Here is a 21,055-nt window from a genome sequence, read left to right on the forward strand (position 1 = left end):
AAAAAAAAAAAAAAAAAAAGAAGAAGAAGAAGAAGAAGGGTGGCTGAAGCATTGAAGCCTTATCCCAAGTCACTACAGAAAACAGCCTAAAAGAACAAAAACAGGGTTCCAGCAGACACTTAGATGCAATTTTGGTTTCACACTGCACATTTTAAATAATGTATAGGACTTTTAAAAAGTAGAATGTATATTGTTAGAATGCATAAGCTCTTGAGACAAAAGACTATAAGAAGCCTCAGGGGTTATTTTTGCTTTTAGGCACTTCACAAAACTAGACACAATATTATGATTGAAAACTTGGGAGTCCAGGTCTAGGAACATGGCCTTGTAACTAAGGACGCACTGGAATTTTATGATGCACATTAGCACTCCACATGAATTTAAGAGGTGCCGAGTAAGGGTGGACTTACTTGGTATTTTTATAAAGCTTTTTTTCTCTCCAAAGATCAAAGTGTTATTTCATCATCGCTCACACAGGGAGGTTAAATGGCTTGCTGACAGTCACGCTGGGAGCTGAGAGTGGGGCCTACATTTCTGGGCAGGCAGGTCCTTCTGCCTGAGGACACAGCAGTCTCCTATCTGTATTACTGCCCTTTCAGAAGGTACTTTAGCACTTAAGAAGGAGTAAGTTTCTCCAGGACAGAGGTGAGGCCATGTTCATATTTGGGTCTGCAGTGCTTAGAAAAGCCTAGCATATAAGATATGCTCAATACTGTAGAGAGGTGCTGTCCCCTTCTTTTTCCCAGTGAGACAGCAGATGCCTCCTCCTCTTGATAAATGGGGCAGACCAACTGTGACCTTGTGAAGATCAAAGGAGAAGGTGGGCCTCCAAGGAACCAGGAAGTTCGGCCAAGGACTGGATGGAGCAGCACAGCACTAAACTATATAATAGCCATAAACAGTCTTATGGTTCTGGCAAATCAGGGTCACCAAATAAAAGTAAGGAAGTATCCCTTTCAAGGCCAGGCACAGTGGCTCATGCCTGTAATCCCAGCACTTTGAGAGGCCAAGGTGGCCAGATCACAAGGTCAGGAGTTTGAGACAAGCCTGACCAACATGATAAAACCTCATTTATACTAAGAATACAAAAATTAGCCAGTCGTAGTGGCGGCCCCCTGTAATCTCAGCTACTCAGGAGGCTGAGGCAGGAGAATCACTTGAATCCAGGAGACGGAGGTTACAGTGAGCCAAGGTCGCACCACTGTGCTCCAGCCTAGGCAACAGAGTGAGACTCCATCTGAAAAAAAAAAAAAAAAAAGAAAGGAGTCTTTTCAAATCTCTTCTACAAAATGTACCATTGGAAAACAACAACAACAAAAATGCTATTCACCTTCAGCATAGAAATAAGTTGTGAGTATTTCTGTTTAGTGTTACTGATTAACAAAATAGTGGCTAAGCCCACAGGTGCTGGTATTACTCCTGAATTTCAAACCCTGACTCACATACTTACCAGCTATGTTACCTTGGGCAATGTATTTAACCTTTCTGTGCCTCATTTCCTCATGTATAAACTCAGAATAATAATAATAACAACTCAAAGTGTTGTAGTATTAGGTGAGTTCATCCATACATAACACAAAAAATAGTGTCAGGTGCTATTAACAGTAAACCTGTGTCCAGTTGATATATAGTAGACATGTTTGTTTGCTATTCATAGTAAAAGTATTGTTGCTACTGCTGTTGTGGTTGCTGTCAAGATTATCTATGCTAGAGGATGGAAGGAGTTCAAGTATTTTCAGGTCTTGAGGCCACTAACCTCTTAACTGGCCCTCAGTATAGCCCAAACCAGACTTCTCTTAAGTTAGAGGATGGCTACCAAACTGAGGGTATGTGCACCAGTTACAAAGCAGGAAAGGGAGGCCAGATGGGACCGGCTTTCTGGGAACATGCCATTTTCCAAGAATCACTGGTAATAATTCTGCTCTGCAATCCTGAGCAGCAAGAATGGTAATAGTGCTATGGAAGAAGCCAGGTGGATGAGCAGGAAGCTTGGCACCAGGCTCGCATGTCCTATGGGAAAGAACAAGTTTAAGCTAAACACAGCTCGTGGGCATGCAAGTTAAACTCCATAAAGCTCTGGTTTATCCTCCCAGCTCTGCAGGAAGACCATGCTGAGATGACTTCAGCAAGGCCCGATATTAAAAACACCAACAACTGCCAGGGCCCAAGTCCCAGAACCTCTCAGGTGGGAACAAGGAGGAAAAGTTGGGAAAGAAAACTTCACATTTTTCCTCTCATTATGGACCTAGTGAGAGGCATCTGTTCAATCAAGACGGGAGCAACCAAGCTTTCCTAATAAGCAAGGGTTAAGCAAAAAATTCATTTACTTTACTTAGAAATGGATGAAAAATAGTGTCAGAAATAATTCACTTTTATTTTCCTTATAAAATTAAACAGCAGCAATTATAAGAAAAATCACCTGACCGCAAAGCCTTTAAACAGTTATATTTAAAAATAACATTAATTGCCTCTAAACTGGTCGACTGCAACAAAAAAGATGTTCCTTAACACAAATGTATTTCATTGTATTATGGCAATATAAGTTGCAGTATTAGTCACTGGTACCCTGAATTATTCCTTAATGCTGAAAGTTTGCTCTTTGATTTGAAAAGTGACACCAGCAGAAAAGAAGAGATGTGTGGAATAGGAACAACACAGCAAAGGGTGCTGCCTTGGCATTAGAAATAGAACACCGCACCCATATATACCAAGCTGGCAGCCAGTGAAAAGAATTGTGAGTTATCGTTCCTACCTAGCAGACTGCGCCCCCACTTTGCCTTTTAAACAGACCACTGAGGCACCTGACCGTGAACCTTAGGGGCTCACACTCTGCTAGTTGCCAGGGTTTGTGCCATCTCTCTCTCTCTCTCTCTCTCTCTCCTCTCTCTGCCTGACTCTCCATTCCGATCCACAGGACCCAGGGTTGAAGGAGGACTGCTTTCCTGATACACTGCACCCTCTCTGCCTCGGATCTGCAAGTAACCCTGTTCTAAAAGAAGATGAGGTGGCAGGAGGGCATAGCATGAGAGAGCGCACAATGGACTTCCCAGAGAGACAAAAATGAGATCAGGGAGATTGAGAACTTCTCAAGGTTTTGTTCTGCCATTGTACACATGCCAGGCGATGCTCACATAGCCACATAACTTGGAACTCTGCATCTTTCCCTCTCAGTCCAGTGAGTGAGAGAGAAGTTACAATTGGAATAACTTTGAATTTGGCCCAATTGATTTTTTTTAAAGGAAATTATTTGCAAACTTCCTTACCCGATTAGTGAGAACATTGCAATCACAGCTGATCAAGGCATGCAGCCGGGCAATACTGAAATGCAGATTCATTGCCTCAGGCACTGCTCAAAGGGAGAAAAGGCAAGAGTCCATTTCCTCTTCTAGCAGATCAGTGACCTTTCAATCCAGGCATTAATGCATAGAAAAGCAACTCCTCCCACCAGGAAAACCAGAAGTCACTAATTCACCAGGGGTTCTCTATTGTCCTCCAGGCCGGAAAACTTTCGCCCAGGAAACCAGTCTAATCTGCCATCACTGTTTTTTTCTTTTGATAGATTCAGGGGGTCCATGTGAAGATTTGTTACAGGAATATATTGTGTAATGGCGAGGTTTGGTTTCCAATGTACCAGGTTTAGAGAAGTCAGAGCCTTTAAAATTGTAAAATGTAAAAAGAAGTCGAAGATATGTTTAAAATCCAGTGTGTGTTGAAAGCTGTGATGGCAAAATCCATTCTACCAGACTGAAAGCGAAAATAAAATTCTCTTTTCAGATAATGTCTTTTTTGTTGCTTCATGCCCCTTTCTACCTGGGTCTTCAGGGCTCACCTTTGTCTCATTAGTGCAGCCTCCACTACAACAGTTCAGCAATTGAAAGCAGCTATTTGGAAGCACAGTACAAGCACCAAACACAGTAGCCAAGCTGAACTTCATAAATTGGAGAATCTGCCCTCCAGTTGGTTTTCAATTGAGGAAATGGGATTTCATTACGAAGACAATGCCTGTGAAAGTGCTTGGGCAGGAAACATCCCTCCCAGTATAGTACCTATAGATTCAAACTATGTGGCTGAGAAGGGACTTAGGACTTTGCAATAGACAAGGATTAAAAAGATCTTTACAGAGAATTTTGTCTGCATAGTATATTTCTGGAAGGATGAAATGGAAACTAGTAGCAGTGGTTGCCTCTGGAGAGGATGCACTGGGTATCAAGGGGACAGAGGATGGAAAGAAACTCACTGTTCACAGTATATACCTTTTAGTGCACTTTAAATTCTGAATTATGCATATGTATTACCTATTCATAAAGTAATAATTTAAAAAACCAAATGAATGGCCTGTAATCCCAGCACTTTGGGAGGTCGAGGCAGGTGGATCACCTGAGGTCAGGAGTTCAAGACCAGCCTGGCCAACATAGCAAAACCCCATCTCTACTAAAAATACAAAAAATTAGCTGGGTATGGTGGTGCATGCCTGTAATCCCAGCTACTAAGGAGGCTAAGGCAGGAGAATTGCTTGAACCCGGGAGGCAAAGGTTGCAGTAAGCCAAGATTACACCACTGCACGTGACAGAGTGAGATTCTGTCAAAAAAAAAAAAAAAAATACAAATGATATGAAACCCACAAAAAATAAAGGGCTTGTAAAAACAACCCCAAGTTAGTGAATCCCAAGTTTCCATCCTCTGGCTTAGTCTCCTCTTATCTGTGTAGTCATAGGAGACTTGGGAGAAAAATAATTACTCAACTCTATTGTGGGTGCTTTGTATTCACTTCTGAGCTTATCATCTTTATTTGTAACTACAAGAAACTTCTCCATCTGGAGGTTCCAGCCATAGGCACTTCACAGACACCATACCCTAAACCCATCCTCCTCTTCCCTCCCTCTTTCCTTTTCTCTTCCCTCCAAGCTTGATCCTCCTCCAATATTCTCAGTCATTATTAGAAATGACTTTCCACTCAGCATCCCAAACAAAAACCTTAGCCTTACCTTAGGGGCCCTCCCCTCATCTCAACCCTATTGTAGTCACTGGATATTGTTACTTCCCTCTCTATGGTGTTAAGAGGGCATCAAATAGGTGCTCTCTTGTACTATACCTCTGACCTCATCTAGCTCCACACCTTATGAACTATATTCCTTCATAGAATGTGAGCTCCCCAGCCGGTTTTCCATGTGGTTCATTCTCAACAATTCCCCAGTCCTTACCCCAGTCATTTTTCTCCAATACACATACCTGACTATGCCTAAGAACCTTGGATAGCTCCTTATTGCCTACAGAATAAAGTCCAAATGTCCTAGAGTTTGACAAATGGTCATTTATAACATGGCCTGAAGATACATTTCATCCCTACTACATAAACTGTACCCTGGCTATTCTAGTCTAACAAGCCTTGCACGTGTATGCCCCTTGCGTGTCTCCACAACTTTGCACTTGCTGTTTCTCCTGACTTGGAAAGCTTCCCCTTCACTCACCACCCAGCCTTGTACAAAAATGAAATTTCTGCTCATCCTTCCAGACCCCCACACAGGTTATACGTTCTCTGAAAAGCCTTTCAGGACTGTGCCTTCCTCTGTGCTCTCCAGCACTTTGTACACACACTAATTATAACCCTAACCACACTATTTCCTAGTTATTTATGTTTCTATCTCTGCTGCCAGAATGTGAGCTGCTTTAAAAAAAAAAAAAAGCTGCTATATTTTATTTATCTCTGAATCCACTGCACCGCCCTGCTAGCATTGCACATAAATGTTTGCTGAATGAATTGGCCAAAAGTACTTTGGTAAAAATGCAACACAGTATCCTCTGTGGCTAACATCTCATTTCTTTGCCTCTCTCTCTCTCTGCATACCTATTGGCGCGGCTATCACAGGTCTCAGGAGGGCCAGTTATTCAATGGGAACTAACAAAGTGCCTTCTATTTGTAAACAGGGCCATTTGTAAACCCTCTGGGCTAGATTTAGAGATTGCCTTTCTAACTCTGACAATGCTTCTTTGAGCACTCACTCCACTGAAAGAAGCATTTCTTTTCCAAATGTCTGGGGTCCTATAAGTAACCTTTGTTTACCCTGAAAACACTTTCAGGGAAGCCGAAAAAAGCTTAAAAAAAAAAAAAAAAGGTAGTGACCCGACAGGGACCTACCTGGACAGTGAGCCTTATGCCAGCCTAGGAAGAGGAGGGGTGCTTCAGAGACTTGACTTATCCTTGCTCACTTCCACTACCATCAGCTACTTAACTGCTTGAACCTCAAAAGCTTCTCTGCTCCCCAGTGAAGACCATGACAACCCATTAACCACAAGTGCATTCAAGTAAAGCAGCATCATAAGCAAAGCGATACCCTGAGTGGCCTGAAGAACAATGGGGTAAGATTAAAGCAAGGCACTCATTTTAATGGAGCCCAGGAAGGCAAAAGAACCCCAGAGCTTCCAGCCTCAGGGTCTCTGCTTTTGCTGTTCTCTCGGCCTGAAATTCTCCACCCCATCATATACACATTCAAGTCTTTGCTCAGATGTTGTTTACCAAGAAGCTGTACTGACCCAATCCAAAAAAACAGCACCCAGGACTCTCTGTCTCCTCCCCAGGCTCTCTTTGTCTTCACAGCACTTATTAGCTCTTTATGGAAGCACTTACACCTGACACCATATTACCTCTCTGTCTGTCTGTATGCTAACCATTGTCTTCACCATTCACCTGGAAGGGCAGGAATGCTGTCTCATTCCCAGACAATCCAAGCATGTAGTTGTCTCCCAGTAAATACTTGTTACATATTTTAAAGCACTCAAAGAAATATGATACAGGGCATTTCACACTTGGAGACTGTGCAATCCCATGTGTGATTAGGCCAAATGATTAACATGTGGGTGTTCCCAGCTTACTCCTCCTTCCTACCCATGTCAGAGCAGTATAGCATCACCTCTTAGCTTCTCTCCCCACTCCCAGCTTACCCATTGTCCAGGAGAGAATGGATAAAAGCCCCAAAGGAAAACTGACAAAACCAGAGAAGAATCACAAACCTCATCTATATCTGGAGGTGACGGGCAGGACTAGAGAAGTGGTCAAGAAACTAAAATGGCAGGCAGAGCAAAGCACAGAGTTCTGAGTTTGGAGGTGATGAAAGAGATGAGAGGGGATTAGTAATGAGTTGCTATGGTGTGTGGACATGAACCTCCTTCACACGAAAGAGGCCTCCTAATGAGAGAGCCTCACATGTTCTGACCATGTGTTAGTGTCTACTTTACACTTCTGTGCCTTCTCTTCCCCATCAGAAATGGAGATCTGGCCAAGCAGATGGCTCAGTGTTGGGGTAAAGCTAGAGCAACGAGCCAGAGCTGGAATATCAGGAACCCCCACGGACCCAGCTGAGGAGTCTGAACCTTCAGTGAGCCCTTTTTTCTTTAGGTGAGTGATGTGACTCTCACTGACTCAAAGAAATTAGTTTGGAAGTAAAACAGGGCCGAAGTCATTTTCAAGTAAAGGGATCATTGACCACTTTGTGGTGTGGTGGTCTCTGTCCGGCCTGGGCTTTAATGTAGGTACTCACGGTTCCGGGGTGTAGAGGGGATCTGAGCCATGCCGGATGTACTGGGTACAGTGGAACACTCTGTAGGCCAGTCCCGCCAGAAAGTCTCGTGGGCTCAGGTATCCAGCCACCGGCCTCACGGTGAAGCCAGACCTTTCTAAAAAGGCAACAGAAAGAGCCAACTAAATATGAACCCAGCAAGACTTGAGGGCCCAAGCAGAAGCTTCCACGATTTATAAGGAAGATCCAGAAACAAAGTAATCAAGGCCATAAACCTCTTGACAACTGAATGACATATACTGTTAACAGCTATCATGTTTGGTGGTTCTGATGACTAAAATCACTCTCAAATGATGGTTTCCAGGAGAACAAGACATTCAAAAAAATGAAAAGAAGGGTGAAAAAAGTATTTAGAGATTTAAATTCAGAAGCCCAATTAGGATAAGAAATCTCAGAAATCAGGTGTTGTGTGGTTCCACATCACCTGGTATCTTTCTAAGAGACCTTCCTAGGGATCTCTGTGTGCATGTGTTCAGTGACACACAGCTAAGCACCCCCTTCACTAGCATCTTCAAATCAGTTCACACTGAGGCTTTCTATTGCCCATACCCGCTAACTCCTTCATTCTATATTGTTTTCTGTGATGTTATATTAATTATCATGATTTAAAGAGGTACACCAAAGCCCTACATGCTCTATTGGTTTATGGTAAGAGGAAACAAAGTAAGAATACAATAAAGTCTATAAAACTGCCCTATACCACTAATTCAATTAGTTGTGAGTGTTCTCAGTCTAAGGGTTACATAATGTTTTCTTCTCAGGAAGGCCCAGAAAACTTACAATAGAAGGGGTATTCTTTTTTTTTTTTTTTTCCAAATACACATTTTATTAAATTGTTGTATAAAGTCGTGCATTGCTTAACAATGGCGATACATTCTAGGAAATGCATTGTTAGGTGATTTTGTTGTTGTGTAAATCTCATAGAGTGTACTTACAGAAACTTAGATGGTACAGCCTACTTCTAGGCTACAAATCTTTTCAACACATTACTATACTGAATACTGTAGGCAATTGTAACACATTAGTAAGTATTTGTGTCCCTAAACATATCTAAACATAGAAAAGGTACGGTGAAAATATAGTATTATAATCTGATAAGATCACCACTATGCATATGGTCTATTGTTGACTGAAAAGTCTGTATGTGGTACATGACTATTTTTAAATAGCTGCTTTATGCTCTGTTCTCTTCTCACAAGAGCAGTTCTATTTTTAATATAAATTGTATATATTTAAGATGTATAATTTTATGTTTTGATACACGCGTACAGTAAGTCCTCAACGTCATCAAAAGGTTCTTGGAAATTGCGTCTTTAAGTGAAATGACATAAAGCAGTGCCCAGAATAATATCATTTCCTTCAACATTGTACTGTCATAATGTTGATGAGGGGAAAAATTGGTTTTGTTATACATCGTTTCACTTTAAGCCACAGTTTTCAAGAACCTATCAATGACATCAAGTGAGGACTTACTGCAATAACGAAATGATTACCACATTCAAGTTCATTAATATATCTTTCTTCTCATATAGTTATATGTGCGCGTGTGTGTGTGTGTGTATGTGTCTATGTGTGTGTGTGGTAAGAGCACACAAAATTTAGTAACAAATTTCCCTTATGTAACATGGTATTATTAACTATAGTCCTCATGCTGTTCATTAAATCTCTGAATTACTGGGCACTGTGGCTCACACCTGTAATCCCAGCACTTTAGGAGGCCAAGGTGGGTGGATGGTATGGTTTGAAGCCAGGAGTTCAAGACTAACCTGGGCAACATGGCAAAACTTCGTCTCTACTAAAAATAAAAAAATTAGCTGGCATAGGCAGCACGCATCTGTAGTCCCAGCTACTCGGGGAACACAGGTGAGGCACAAGAATTGCTTGAGCATAGGAGGTGGAGGTTGCAGTGAGCCGAGCTTGCACCACTGCACCCCAGCCTGGGCAGCAGAACAAGACTCTGTCTAAAAAATAATAATTATAAAAAAAGATCTCTAGACTTATTCATCCTAGCTAACTGCAACTTTGTACTCTTTGACCAATATCTCCCCACTTACCCCATCTCCTGCCCCTTGTAACCACTGTTCTATTCTTTGCTTCTGTGTATTTAACTTTTCCAAATTCCACATATGAGATAATGCAGTATTTTTCTTTCTGTGTCTGGCTTGTTTCACTTAGCATAATGTTCTGGAAGGCTATTCTTATCCCTGATTCTAGCATTGTAAAGGTTCCCATTCTGAAAACTGGAACTCATTAGGAGAATACCACACAATGGTTGAAAATGATCTTAAAAGGCAAGAACCAACTAAGCTTATAAAACAGGCCCATCCTGGGATTTCTGGTACCTGCTGGAAATAACCTGTTCTCAGGCATCCTCAGATCCATAATTTGAACAGCACTATGCTCATTCCAAAAGCCTTCACTTTGGATTATTCCCTGGTGAATATCAAAAAGATAAGTGTATTTTCTTCTTTTTCCATATTACATCAATTAAGCCAGTATATCCCACATGTGGGACATATATAACAGTACACAGAGGAACATTTTTTATTTTAATAGTTACGTATTTTATTTTTATGTGAATTAAAAAATATATAAAACCATGACATCAAGAACTTTGAATCTGTAGATACCATTGCTTTAAAAGTTTCTGTTTTAAATAAATTAGGTATTTTAAAAGTGAGTCAATGAAATTATATAAGGACACCTATACTTAAATCATACTATCTACATGCCAGTGTGTGATACAAACTAGGCGATATATCCAGTTCACCAAGGGTTGTGGAAAACAATAATGAAAGAAATAGCTAAGACTCTGCTATGCTTAATGTGTGTTAGGCACATTAGGCCTTTAAGGTATATCAATTAATTTCTCCTCCCAACCACCTTGTGAGGTAGATAAAATTACTATCTCCATTGACAGAGGAGGAAACAGAGACACAGAAAGGTTAAGGTGACTCTTCTAAGGTCACATAGCTAGGAAGGGGCAGAGTGGGGACTCAAGCCCTGACATTCTACATCCAGGGTCTATGGTCCAAGCCACTAGACCATATTGCCTCTCATAAGAATATTAATTGGGGGAGCAAATATGGCAATATTTATGAGATGATATTCTAACTATTGGGGTTTGGGGACAATGCAGTAAAAAACCATCTCCATATAAGGAGCTCTTGGTAAAGAGGTAACATGCATATAGCTCTGTGGGAAACAAAGAAAAACGAGACAGGAGAATACAGTCTAGTTAAACAACAACGTAAGGCATGATGTAATTAGGTGTTAATTAAGTGATACTGATCCGTAGTTCTCAATCTCTTTTCCTCAATAACAAACATAGTAGATGATGTTCACACATAACACAGAATGAAATCAGAGTGGGAGAGATCATGGTGGCTGCTACGATCAAGATTCATGAAGGAGGCAGGATTTGCTGTGAGTCCTGAAGAACAGGTAGAATTTGAGTAGGTGGAGAAGAGATGAAATTTTCTAGTAAGGAACAGAGTTTCAGCAAAGGTAAAGAGAGCCCACAGCAAGGGCAGAGGGTTTGTACAGGGCAGTTGCAGCAGGAAACTAACTTGGAAACCTGGGTCAGGGCCTCGGATTGAGGCTGAGCTGTTCAAACTTGAGCGTGTAAAACAGAGATCAGCAAACTATCACATGCAGGCCAAATCCAGCCCACTGCCTGTTTTTGCACACCCCGTAAGTGAGAATAGTTTTGTTTGTTAGTTTTGAGACAGAGTCTCACTCTATCACCCAGGCTGGAGTGCAGTGGCACGATCTCGGCTCACTACAACTTCTGCCTCCCAAGTTCAAGCGATTCTCGTGCCTCAGCCCCACAAGTAGCTGGGACTGCAGGCATCCTGCAGACCCAGTAGCTGCGACTACAGAAAATACAAAAATTTTTGTATTTTCAGTAGAGACAGGGTTTCGCCATGTTGGCCAGGCTGGTCTCGAACTCCTGACCTCAAGTGATCCACCGGCCTTGGCCTCCCAAAGTGCTGGGATTACAGGCGTGAGCCACTACACCCAGCCAGTTTTTATATTTTTTAATAGACACATTTAAATGGCTATAAAAGTACCTATATAATAGCCTTGATTTTTGCCTCTTGGCCCAAAAAGCCTAAAATATTTACCATCTGGCCTTTTACAAAACAAGTTTGCCAGTCCCAGTGAAAAGAAGAGGGAGCCAATGATAGTTTCTTTTTTTTTTTTTTTTTTTTTTTTTGAGACAGTGTCTTGCTCTGTCGCCCAGGCTGGAGGGCAGTGGCCAGATCTCAGCTCACTGCAAGCTCCGCCTCCTGGGTTCCCGCCATTCTCCTGCCTCAGCCTCCCGAGTAGCTGGAACTACAGGCACCCGCCACCTCGCCCAGCTAGATTTTTGTATTTTTTTAGTAGAGACGGGGTTTCACCGTGTTAGCCAGGATGGTCTCGATCTCCTGACCTCGTGATCTGCCCGTCTCGGCCTCCCAAAATGCTGGGATTACAAGCTTGAGCCACCGCGCCCGGCCGCCAATGATAGTTTCTGAGCAGAGATGTCAGAAAAAAAGTAATGTTTTGGAAAGTAATGTTTATGGGCAGTGGAGAGTTAAGGGAAGAAAATATAGGCATCAAGGTTATAAAATGATGAGGACCTCAATTTGGGTGGTAGCAGTAGAATGGAAAGAAAAGGACAGATTTACCTCATGTCATGAAGCCATAAGTGGCAACAGGGGGAGATTGTGGTAGGCTAAATAATGGCCCCCGAAGGATGCCTACATCTTAATCCCCTGAATCTGTGAGTATGTGACCTTACATGGCAAAAGAGACTTTGCAGATGTTATTAACTTAAGGATCTTGAGATGGAGAGGCTGTCCTAGATTATTTGAGTGGGGCCCATATAATCATAAGAGTCGTTATAAGAGGGAGGCAGGAGGGTCAGAGTCAGAGAAGGAGGTGTGACAATGGACGCAAGAGGTTGGAGTGATGGAAAGGTGAATCCACGAGCCAAGGAGTGCAGGAGGACTCTAGAAGCTGGGAAAGGCCAGGGCACGGAAGCCACCAGAAGGAATGAGCCCTGTCAACACTCTGATTTTAGACTTCTGAGCTCCAGAACTATGAGATAACTTGTGTTGTTTTAAGTCACAAAGTTTGTGGTAATGTGTTACAGCTATAATTGGACACTAACGCAAAGAACGACTGAGTATGGGATTGGGGGATCAGGTGGGTAGGAATTCAGAGGAGTCCTTATAGGCAAGCCTGAAGAGTGCAGAGAAAACAGTACTGATAGAAACTGGGAAGACAAGTAAGAAAGCAAGTTCCAGGAAAGAGAGCAGGCAATGAAGTTTTTGCTTTTGGAACTATAGCACTTGAAAGAAGAGAGAGAAAAGGCAGAGAATCCAAGGATTTAAGCACAAGGAAAAACAGAGGAGGAAGCAGGACCACCATGAAACTTTGCCTCTTCCCCCAACCCCTCACAAGCCTATTTCCTAGCTGTTGTTCCAAGGAGGTGTTGTCAGTGAAGGGATCCACGTAGAGTGTGAAATGATGTCACTGTATGACTCTCTGGGTTCACTAGTGTAACATCCGCAACAAGTACAATCCCCGACACACAAATTATAACGTAAAGTATTGATCAATTGGTTAATTGATTGACTAGTTTTGTTACCAGAAAGGGGTCCCATTCCAGACCCCAAGGGAGGATTCTTGGATCTCACGCAAAGAATTGAAAGTGAGTCCATAGAGTAAAGTGAAAGCAAGTTTATTAAGAAAGTAAAGGAATAAAAGAATGACTACTCCATAGGCAGAGCTGTGGAATGGATCACTGGTTGCCCATTTTTATGGTTATTTCTTGATTACATGCTAAACAAGGAGTGGATTATTCATGAGTTTTCCAGGAAAGGGGTGGGCAATTCCCAGAACGGAGGGTTCCTCCCCTTTTTAGGCTATCTAGGTTAATTTCTCAACATTGCCATGGCATCTGTAAACTGTCATGGCACTGGTGGGAGTGTCTTTTAGCACGCCAATGCCTTGTGATTAGTGTTTCACGAGTAGTGAGAATGACCAGAGGTCTCTCTCATCGTCATCTTGGTTTTGGTGGGTTTTGGCTGGCTTCTTGACTGCAACCTGTTTTATCAGCAAGGTCTTTATGACCTGTATCTTGTGCTGACCTCCTGTCTCACCCTGTGACTTAGAATGCCTTAACCTCCTGAGAATGCAGCCCAGGGGGTCTCAGCCTTATTTTACCCAGCCCGTATTCAAGATGGAGTTGCTCTGGTCCAAACGCCTCTGACAGTTGCCTGATTTCCCCCAGAGGAAAGTCACTAATATTCAACATTATCCATAAGATTTCATCATTCAGTACATAATTTTTAACAATGCAAAAAAAAGGCACCTTTGGAGGTCATTTCATACTCATATAGCCCAGCATAACAGCTCCTGGATCAGAAAAAGCTCAGAGCTGAACTTGTAAATATCCTTTGGGCCTTAACATTTACAGCAGCCAGCCACAAAGAGGCGTCAGCAAGCCCCAGAGCTGCAAAAGCAGCTGAGTCCCTGCTCTGCTTCCCACAGGTGGTCACAGCTAATTGTTGGCTCAAAGCCAACTATTTTTTTAAATCACTATTTTTCTTCTTTTGGAAAAAGAGCCATTGCTACAACCTGTGTCCTTGGAAGGCAATTGAGGATATTGACTAATAAGAGACCGCCTGTGTGAAATCTTACCTTTCAGAAACATGGAGACATCTTCGAGTTGAGGCACATTGTCCTCTCTGTAGCCACAGTATTTAGTCAGCAGAGGGAAGTTTTTCAAATACTCTCGGCAAGCATGAGTGGGATAGAGTTTGGAGAGCTCCCGGAATACAACGCCCCAAGTTTTAGTTTCTTCTTCAGTATACTCCACCCTGGGAATGGGCTGACCACTAGGCAGGAGAGAAGAAAACGAAATGAATCTAGCTTTGAATCACTGAGTTAAGTATTTTCTCACCTCAATACCTATCGCAAGTCAGACCCTGACAAAGTGGAGCACGTGAGCGTCTGAAAGGATCCCATTAAGCATTATTTTTTAAAGCAAATGCTAACCTTCTAATGTTGTGCATGTGTATTTGAATTTCCATATAAATTATTTTTTAATCAAGTTATATCTTCACACATCCTTAGAAAAATGTAGTAAGATTTATATTCTTAAATTGAGGTCAGTAACAAGTAATAGTTCTGAGTTGGAAGGAACTGGTTTAGGTACAAAACTATTCTCTGAGAGCATTTTCTGCAAACACCTGACAACAGTAACAAATAAATGTTTTGTCTCTTAAAAATAAAATTGCTTTATGGGTTCTCTCTGTCCCTTGCCCAGACTCACCCCAATCTTCAAGTGTGTAATTTTGAGATTATTTGTTCAATGTCCAAAATGTCTGGGAGATACTGAAAGACTATGCTGAATTTAAAAATGAAAGTTTTGCAAACCAAAAAATAAGGAGCATTCACTGCAGGTCATGCTGAAGGATACATACATTAAGCCCCTCAATTTAGAATGAGGTCAGCAAACTTTTTCTATAAAGAGCCAAAAAGTAAATATTTTAGGCTTGTGGGTCATATAGTCTCTGTCACAACTGTTCGATTCTGCCACTATGTCTCAAAAGCAACCATGCACAATAACAAATGGATGTAGGTGTATTTTAACAAAACTTTTCTTTCTTTGGCCCATAAACTGTAGTGTGCTGATGACTGGTTTAGAATATTGAGACATTGTGCTGGACTGAAGTGGTCACAGAGAGCTTCCTGGAGGAGGCACAACTTGAGCTGACACTTTTTGGCCAGGTAGGACCTGCAGGTTCTGATAAAAAGAAAGTCAGGAGAAACTGGTGCTCTAATATAATAGCAGCCAGCAGCCACAGGCAAGGAACATACCTTGTGATGCAACCAGGGATGAAGAGAATACAAACGTGTGCTTTTGTAAGCTATTGCTTGAGGGACTTGAATCTGAATTTAGCCTCTGATTAAGACGCCTATTCTGAAACTCAATTAGGATTTGAGAAACCCTCTCTTGACATACTCAACACGCCCTCACTTCCCACCCCGGCCACGCATCAGAAATTCTGCCTCCGCAATTAGCAAATATACACGTACAACATATGGAAGCCCAAACATATACACATAAAACTAGGATTTGTGCCCCTGCAATCTACAAATCCAGCCTATAGCAGGCGGTCACCACAGGAACCCGTGCACAGACAGCAACTGTCACTCAGGGTTGCTGCAGTGAGGGGGGCATCTTCAATGAGCTGGAATGGTTGAGGAGCACCCCGAGGTAGAGAAAAATGAGACAGAGGATGATAACAGGAATAGGCTATCAAACAGATCCCTAGCTGCCTTCCTCCTCCCCAGCCCTCTACCTACTTCAGTGTTCTTGGCAAAATACTTTCTGTTTAAAGTTCGGATCCAAATGGAGTTTCTCCTGCCCCCAAATTATTTTTGTTTAAAAAAAAAATTAATTGCAGTACATGAGGGATGAGTGAATAACACATACTGAAGAAAAAAACAGAAATTCACATTTACTTTCTCTAAATACCAAGACTAGGTCTTCCACAAACCAAATTAGAACAAGATTAGCCTTGGTTAAATTTGGCTGTTGATAACAAATAAAAAATTACAACCTGGCAAATATTTTCTGGGAAGATCAAGGCTTCTAAGACCTCACACCTGTGACGAATGTAGAATGAAAGCTTGAAATGAAAAGACAAAAATAGAAAAGATGTAAGGAAATAAGTAATAAATGGTCTGCCTCTGGTTCCAGAAAATTCAACTAACTCTATTTGAGTTGGGTAAGCCAGTAAACCTAAAAAGGGCTGTGTATGATCAGAAGGTAGGAAAGCAATGAGGCTGGGACAATAAAGGTAATAACAAAAAGCCATTTGAGAAGAATCGTTAGGTCAAACTTTTCCCTTCAGTATCAATCTGCAAACATGCAGCATTTCAGAGGGGAGCTGAATATTCAAGAGGCAGAAAGAGATCACGTGTAAATTAGGATAGGAAGAAAGAGTTACATAGGTCTGTTACTTAATAATGAACTTCTAGCCTCACAGTCTTGGAAATATGAGTGGTCGTGTGTGTTGTCAACTGTTCTGTCTGTCTGTCCTGGATAACTTGTCCTGCTCTTTGAGTTAAAAGTCGGTGCAACGTACTGCTGCTACCCTAAACCCAAGTAAGAAGTAAGTCTGCCTCTGGTCATACCAACAGATTTCTCATACCACTCTAACCCCACACCCCAGGTAACTCTTTAAGGTAAATATTTAAAAATCAATTTGATCACAAAGTAAATACTAGTTTTATCTACTTCATTTCTATTGAAAATATCCAAAATACAGAAAAAATAAGAAATTTTCCATTTTTCTGTGTAGTTAATATAAGCATACAGTAATGCTGATATTTGAGAGCTTACTATGTGCCAGGCATATGTTTAAGGTTAAGTGTTTTTATATGAATTAACCCATTTGATTCTCACAATTCCATGAGGTAGATACTGTTATTATCTCCATTTTATGGATGAGGAAAGTGAGGCTCAGAGAAATTAAGCTGCTTGTCTAAAATCATGAATTCAGGCTTAAAATGTAGTCAGTCTAGCTAAAGACTGGCTGTAATCTTAATGGATTAGTATACACAAATTAAATGAAAAATTGTACTCCAGACTGATGGAGTAAAATTGATTTTTTCACATCCCAAATTATTTTTCACATACCAAACTAAAATAAGGTTTTTGGTGTATATATTCCCATGTAGAAAATTTCATATACAATCATATGTCATCATGATACTAGGATATATTTGTGGATCACAAAGAGTACTTTCATCTTTATTCACTTATTTAAACTTCTCAGTAAGACTGTGAGTTTTTTTTCTGGCTCCTCAACAAAATAAACATGTGTTTGGGGCACCAGGAATGCAGGGCACCCACATTTTTTTAGGACTTTGAAATTTGACATTTGGGAAAAAAATCATGGTCATGGGGAAAGTGAGAATGTATTGTATTTCTTTGAATTTGTTATGGGTTAGTGGGTTTTTTGTAAATCATGTATGAGAGGGGTACCCTGGTCTTTTCAGGGCCTTCGATATATACTTATATGTCATCATGCATCTTTCTGTGGGCACATGTTGTAATGTGTATATAACAGAAGTCATATTCCAGTATCCTACAACTCTGCTCTGGTCGAAAACTAAAGTTACGTAAGGACTCCACATCCTACAGAAATTCCCCAGCAGCTGAAGCCAACCATCTCCTTACAGGGCTTGGTGAGAGGCAGCTCAAATTGTCCTACCACCAACAACTCCTCCTGTACTCACCTGTGCCACACTCTCCCCAGACCTCATCCACCAGTGTACTAGGGAATCAGAAATGCTCAGCATTGTGAAGAGGTCCGTGTTTGAGGGAAAGGGCACTTTCTTTCCTCCTCTCAAAGTCAAGACAGCAGGCTGCTCCCTGAGAGTGCACCTGTGAGAAGTGGAGTAGGGCACTTTCTTTCCCAACCGGTCCCTTACTGGGCAGCAGGATCCAGGCCCCCAGGTGCTGCCACCACTGCAGAGCAGGGGACTGACAGTCCCTGGGAGAGTGTCTGGAGGCCTGGGAGGATGGTGTACCATGGGGAGCCTAAACATATGTTCTCTGAAATCTAAGGTTCATGTGAACATTAAGTCTAATGCCCAGCAAAATCTAGACATTCATGTGAGACCCAATGCGGTGTGCCTGCGAGAAAGACGGTAAAGTCCCACACCATCCAGTTCTGCGCAGTTCTCAGGAGGCAGAAGACACCACAGTGGTCCCATCACCGTCATGAAGAAGCTCTGAGGGCTGCGCCAGCTATGATATGTCACTGACAAGGCCAGGGGAGGCAGAGCACACTTCTGCAGCTGTGGAGGTGGGGGAATGGTCTCACCCAAGAAAACTATGAATAACACCATTTCAGCAGAGAACACTCTATCAAAAAGGATTTGTCAGAACCAGGGTGAGTGTGGCCTGAGACCTACTCACACTGACATTCCAGCAAGCATGTAAAAGGGCCTCAGCCTCCTCCCTCCCTCCTCGCAGCCCCCAACTCTAGAAGAAATAGGTCCTAGAGAAGGGAAGGAAAAGTGTCTCAGAACCAGAGAATCCCCAAAAAACACATGCACATCCACACATTCACTCCAAATAACTGCAGGAGAGGGAGGATATACTTTGAATCAAGTTTGAGATTAATATGTTTTAAATGAACAAGACCAGGTCTTAAATACCCAAACGAGACATTACTGACAATTGAAAATGACAGGAAATTAGATGTTGCTAAGGAACTTGCTTCCCAGCAGGAAAATAGAATTCAACCCAATACAGTTGAAAGTGAAGAGTGGGAAAAATAAAACCATTTTGTGTTGCTACAAGATGATACTCCTCAACAGACTAATTATATGTAAATATTATAATTGGATATCTAGAGAGTCTCCTGCATTTATATGGAGTTAGTTGGGATTACAGTATTCTCAACAACCACCAGAATTATAATTTACAGGTTCTTAATTTACTGGAGAAAAACAAATGGGACTTTCAGTAGTCTCCATTCACTGTAGATTCTGCCCTCTTATCAAAGAATGGCAAACTAAGATTGTATGAGCATTGATACGGAACCAGCGTTCAGAGACAACAGTACTAGAAAGAAGCTAAAATGGTCACCATGGGGATGTCAACTTGAAAACAGTGAAAACTCCCTGGTGGATTATGTTACTCAGAGATGACTAAGAACTTTCTTTGAAAATATTGAAGGCTGTGGGAGGCATCTGTCTCCCTGTATGGTTAAACTCCACTCTTCTTAGAGACAGGGAGGTGATTCTGAAAAACCAGCTTTGTGCCTACAGAGAAGAGGGAGTGGAAAATGCATAGACTAATCTAGTTGAGGGCAGGTGTAGATGTAGTTATTCTGTGTGAGTCCGGAGCTTGTTAGACCAAAGTTGTTTAACAAACACTTAGAAATCCAGGGACATATACCCCACTGAGACTGAAATTGTGGAAGTTCTTTCTACAGCCAGATGAATAAGCAACAATGCTTTCATTTTATTTAACTATTGTTTGATCTTCTCCTTCTCCTCCATCAGGTCTAACAGCAAGCTATGTTTCTTACACATTTTTTTAAATTAGGGGAATTGGAAAATACTCGATTGTGATGCTATATCCTGGCTGCCTCCTAGAATCCTTGCTGCTAGAATTCCTAATATGAGATGCAGTTTTGCAGCTTCTGTTATCTTTAGAGGAACTTCAGTGTGAGGAAGCAATTCACTTATTCATTGGAGGAAGATGTGACAGGCTGCAATTGATAGTATTTACATCAAGATGGCAAGACTGTCTGAAACACAGCACCAATTGTGTTATTTGAAAAGAGCCGGATTTTCTCAGTGGCAAGGACCAAACAGAGCAGAAGATAACAGAGAATTGAGTAAGGGAATGGGAAAATCTGATAGAAACAGTTAAGAATGAACTCATTTACTATTTTATTTCATTACATGTTCCTTAGGGCAGGAAATGCCTCACTTATTCAAGAGATGTTTATCTGCCTGGAATAGACTGTTCCTCTCATCTTTTCTTTCTTTCCCCACCTTTGGTGTTTCTGTCTTGATTGACATTTCTACCTGAGGGTTGCAGAAAACAAATAAGAAGAGATTAAATGCATCAACTTTGGAACTCATTAGCAATTAGCGCTCCTCAGCACGTTCTGCACGTGTATCCCAGAACTTAAAGTATAATAAAATATATATATAATTTTACTGTGTATAAACTATACCTTAATTTCTAAAATGTAATTTATGGTGTTGAATCAATAAAACCACAGAATCCTTTCAAAAAAAAAAAAAAAAGATTTAGACAGGGTCTTTGAAGAAAGATACTGCATGTTCTCACTTGTAAGTGGGAGCTAAATGATAAGAACTTATGAACACAAAGCAGGAAACCACAGACACTGGGGTCTCCTGAGGGTGGAGGGTGAGAGGAGGGCTAGGAGCAGAAAAGGAAACTATTGGGTACTAGGCTTCACACCTGGGTGATGAAATAATATGTACAACAAAACCCCATGACACGTGTTTACCTATGTAACAAACATGTACCCCTAAACCTAAACTAAAAGTAAAAAAAAAAAAAAAAAGAATTCATCATCACAACATTTATAATTACTTGTTATCAAGCATTTGTTGCACGTCTCACAACTGAGATGTCACACCAGGTGTGTAGAAATTTCAATCAGTAATTGATGACTCTCACTTTTAGCCAGTGACCATAGTGTTGCCTAGTACTACATTAGTTGGTACCACCTTCACGAAATAGTATCACCTGCATCCAGGTGTCTACAGAGTACACCCAAATACTGAATGAGTATTCAAGAAGATCGCTTATGCCTCTGAGACTGGAAAAATATTGCCAGAATATATATATATTCTGCGTCAACTAAAAATACAAAAATACTAAAAATACTAAAATTAACTGGGCATGGTGGCGTGTGACT

The 21,055-nt window shown here is 41.4% G+C and overlaps 1 protein-coding gene across 1 annotated transcript in view; it reads right to left on the reverse strand.

The window, feature by feature from the left end:
* TPH2 (tryptophan hydroxylase 2) overlaps window positions 1–21,055 on the reverse strand; it is a 99,786-nt gene that overhangs the window by 47,518 nt on the left and 31,213 nt on the right. The window contains exons 6-7 of the mRNA XM_011978503.1: window positions 14,268–14,464; window positions 7,536–7,671 (exon numbers count right to left, since the gene is read on the reverse strand). Of these exons, the coding sequence (XP_011833893.1) occupies window positions 7,536–7,671; window positions 14,268–14,464 (333 nt within the window). The remainder of the gene's footprint in view (window positions 1–7,535; window positions 7,672–14,267; window positions 14,465–21,055) is intronic.

The sequence above is a fragment of the Mandrillus leucophaeus genome, unplaced genomic scaffold, assembly GCF_000951045.1.
Source record: "Mandrillus leucophaeus isolate KB7577 unplaced genomic scaffold, Mleu.le_1.0 Scaffold196, whole genome shotgun sequence".
In the NCBI taxonomy this organism is placed as follows: Eukaryota; Metazoa; Chordata; class Mammalia; order Primates; family Cercopithecidae; genus Mandrillus; species Mandrillus leucophaeus.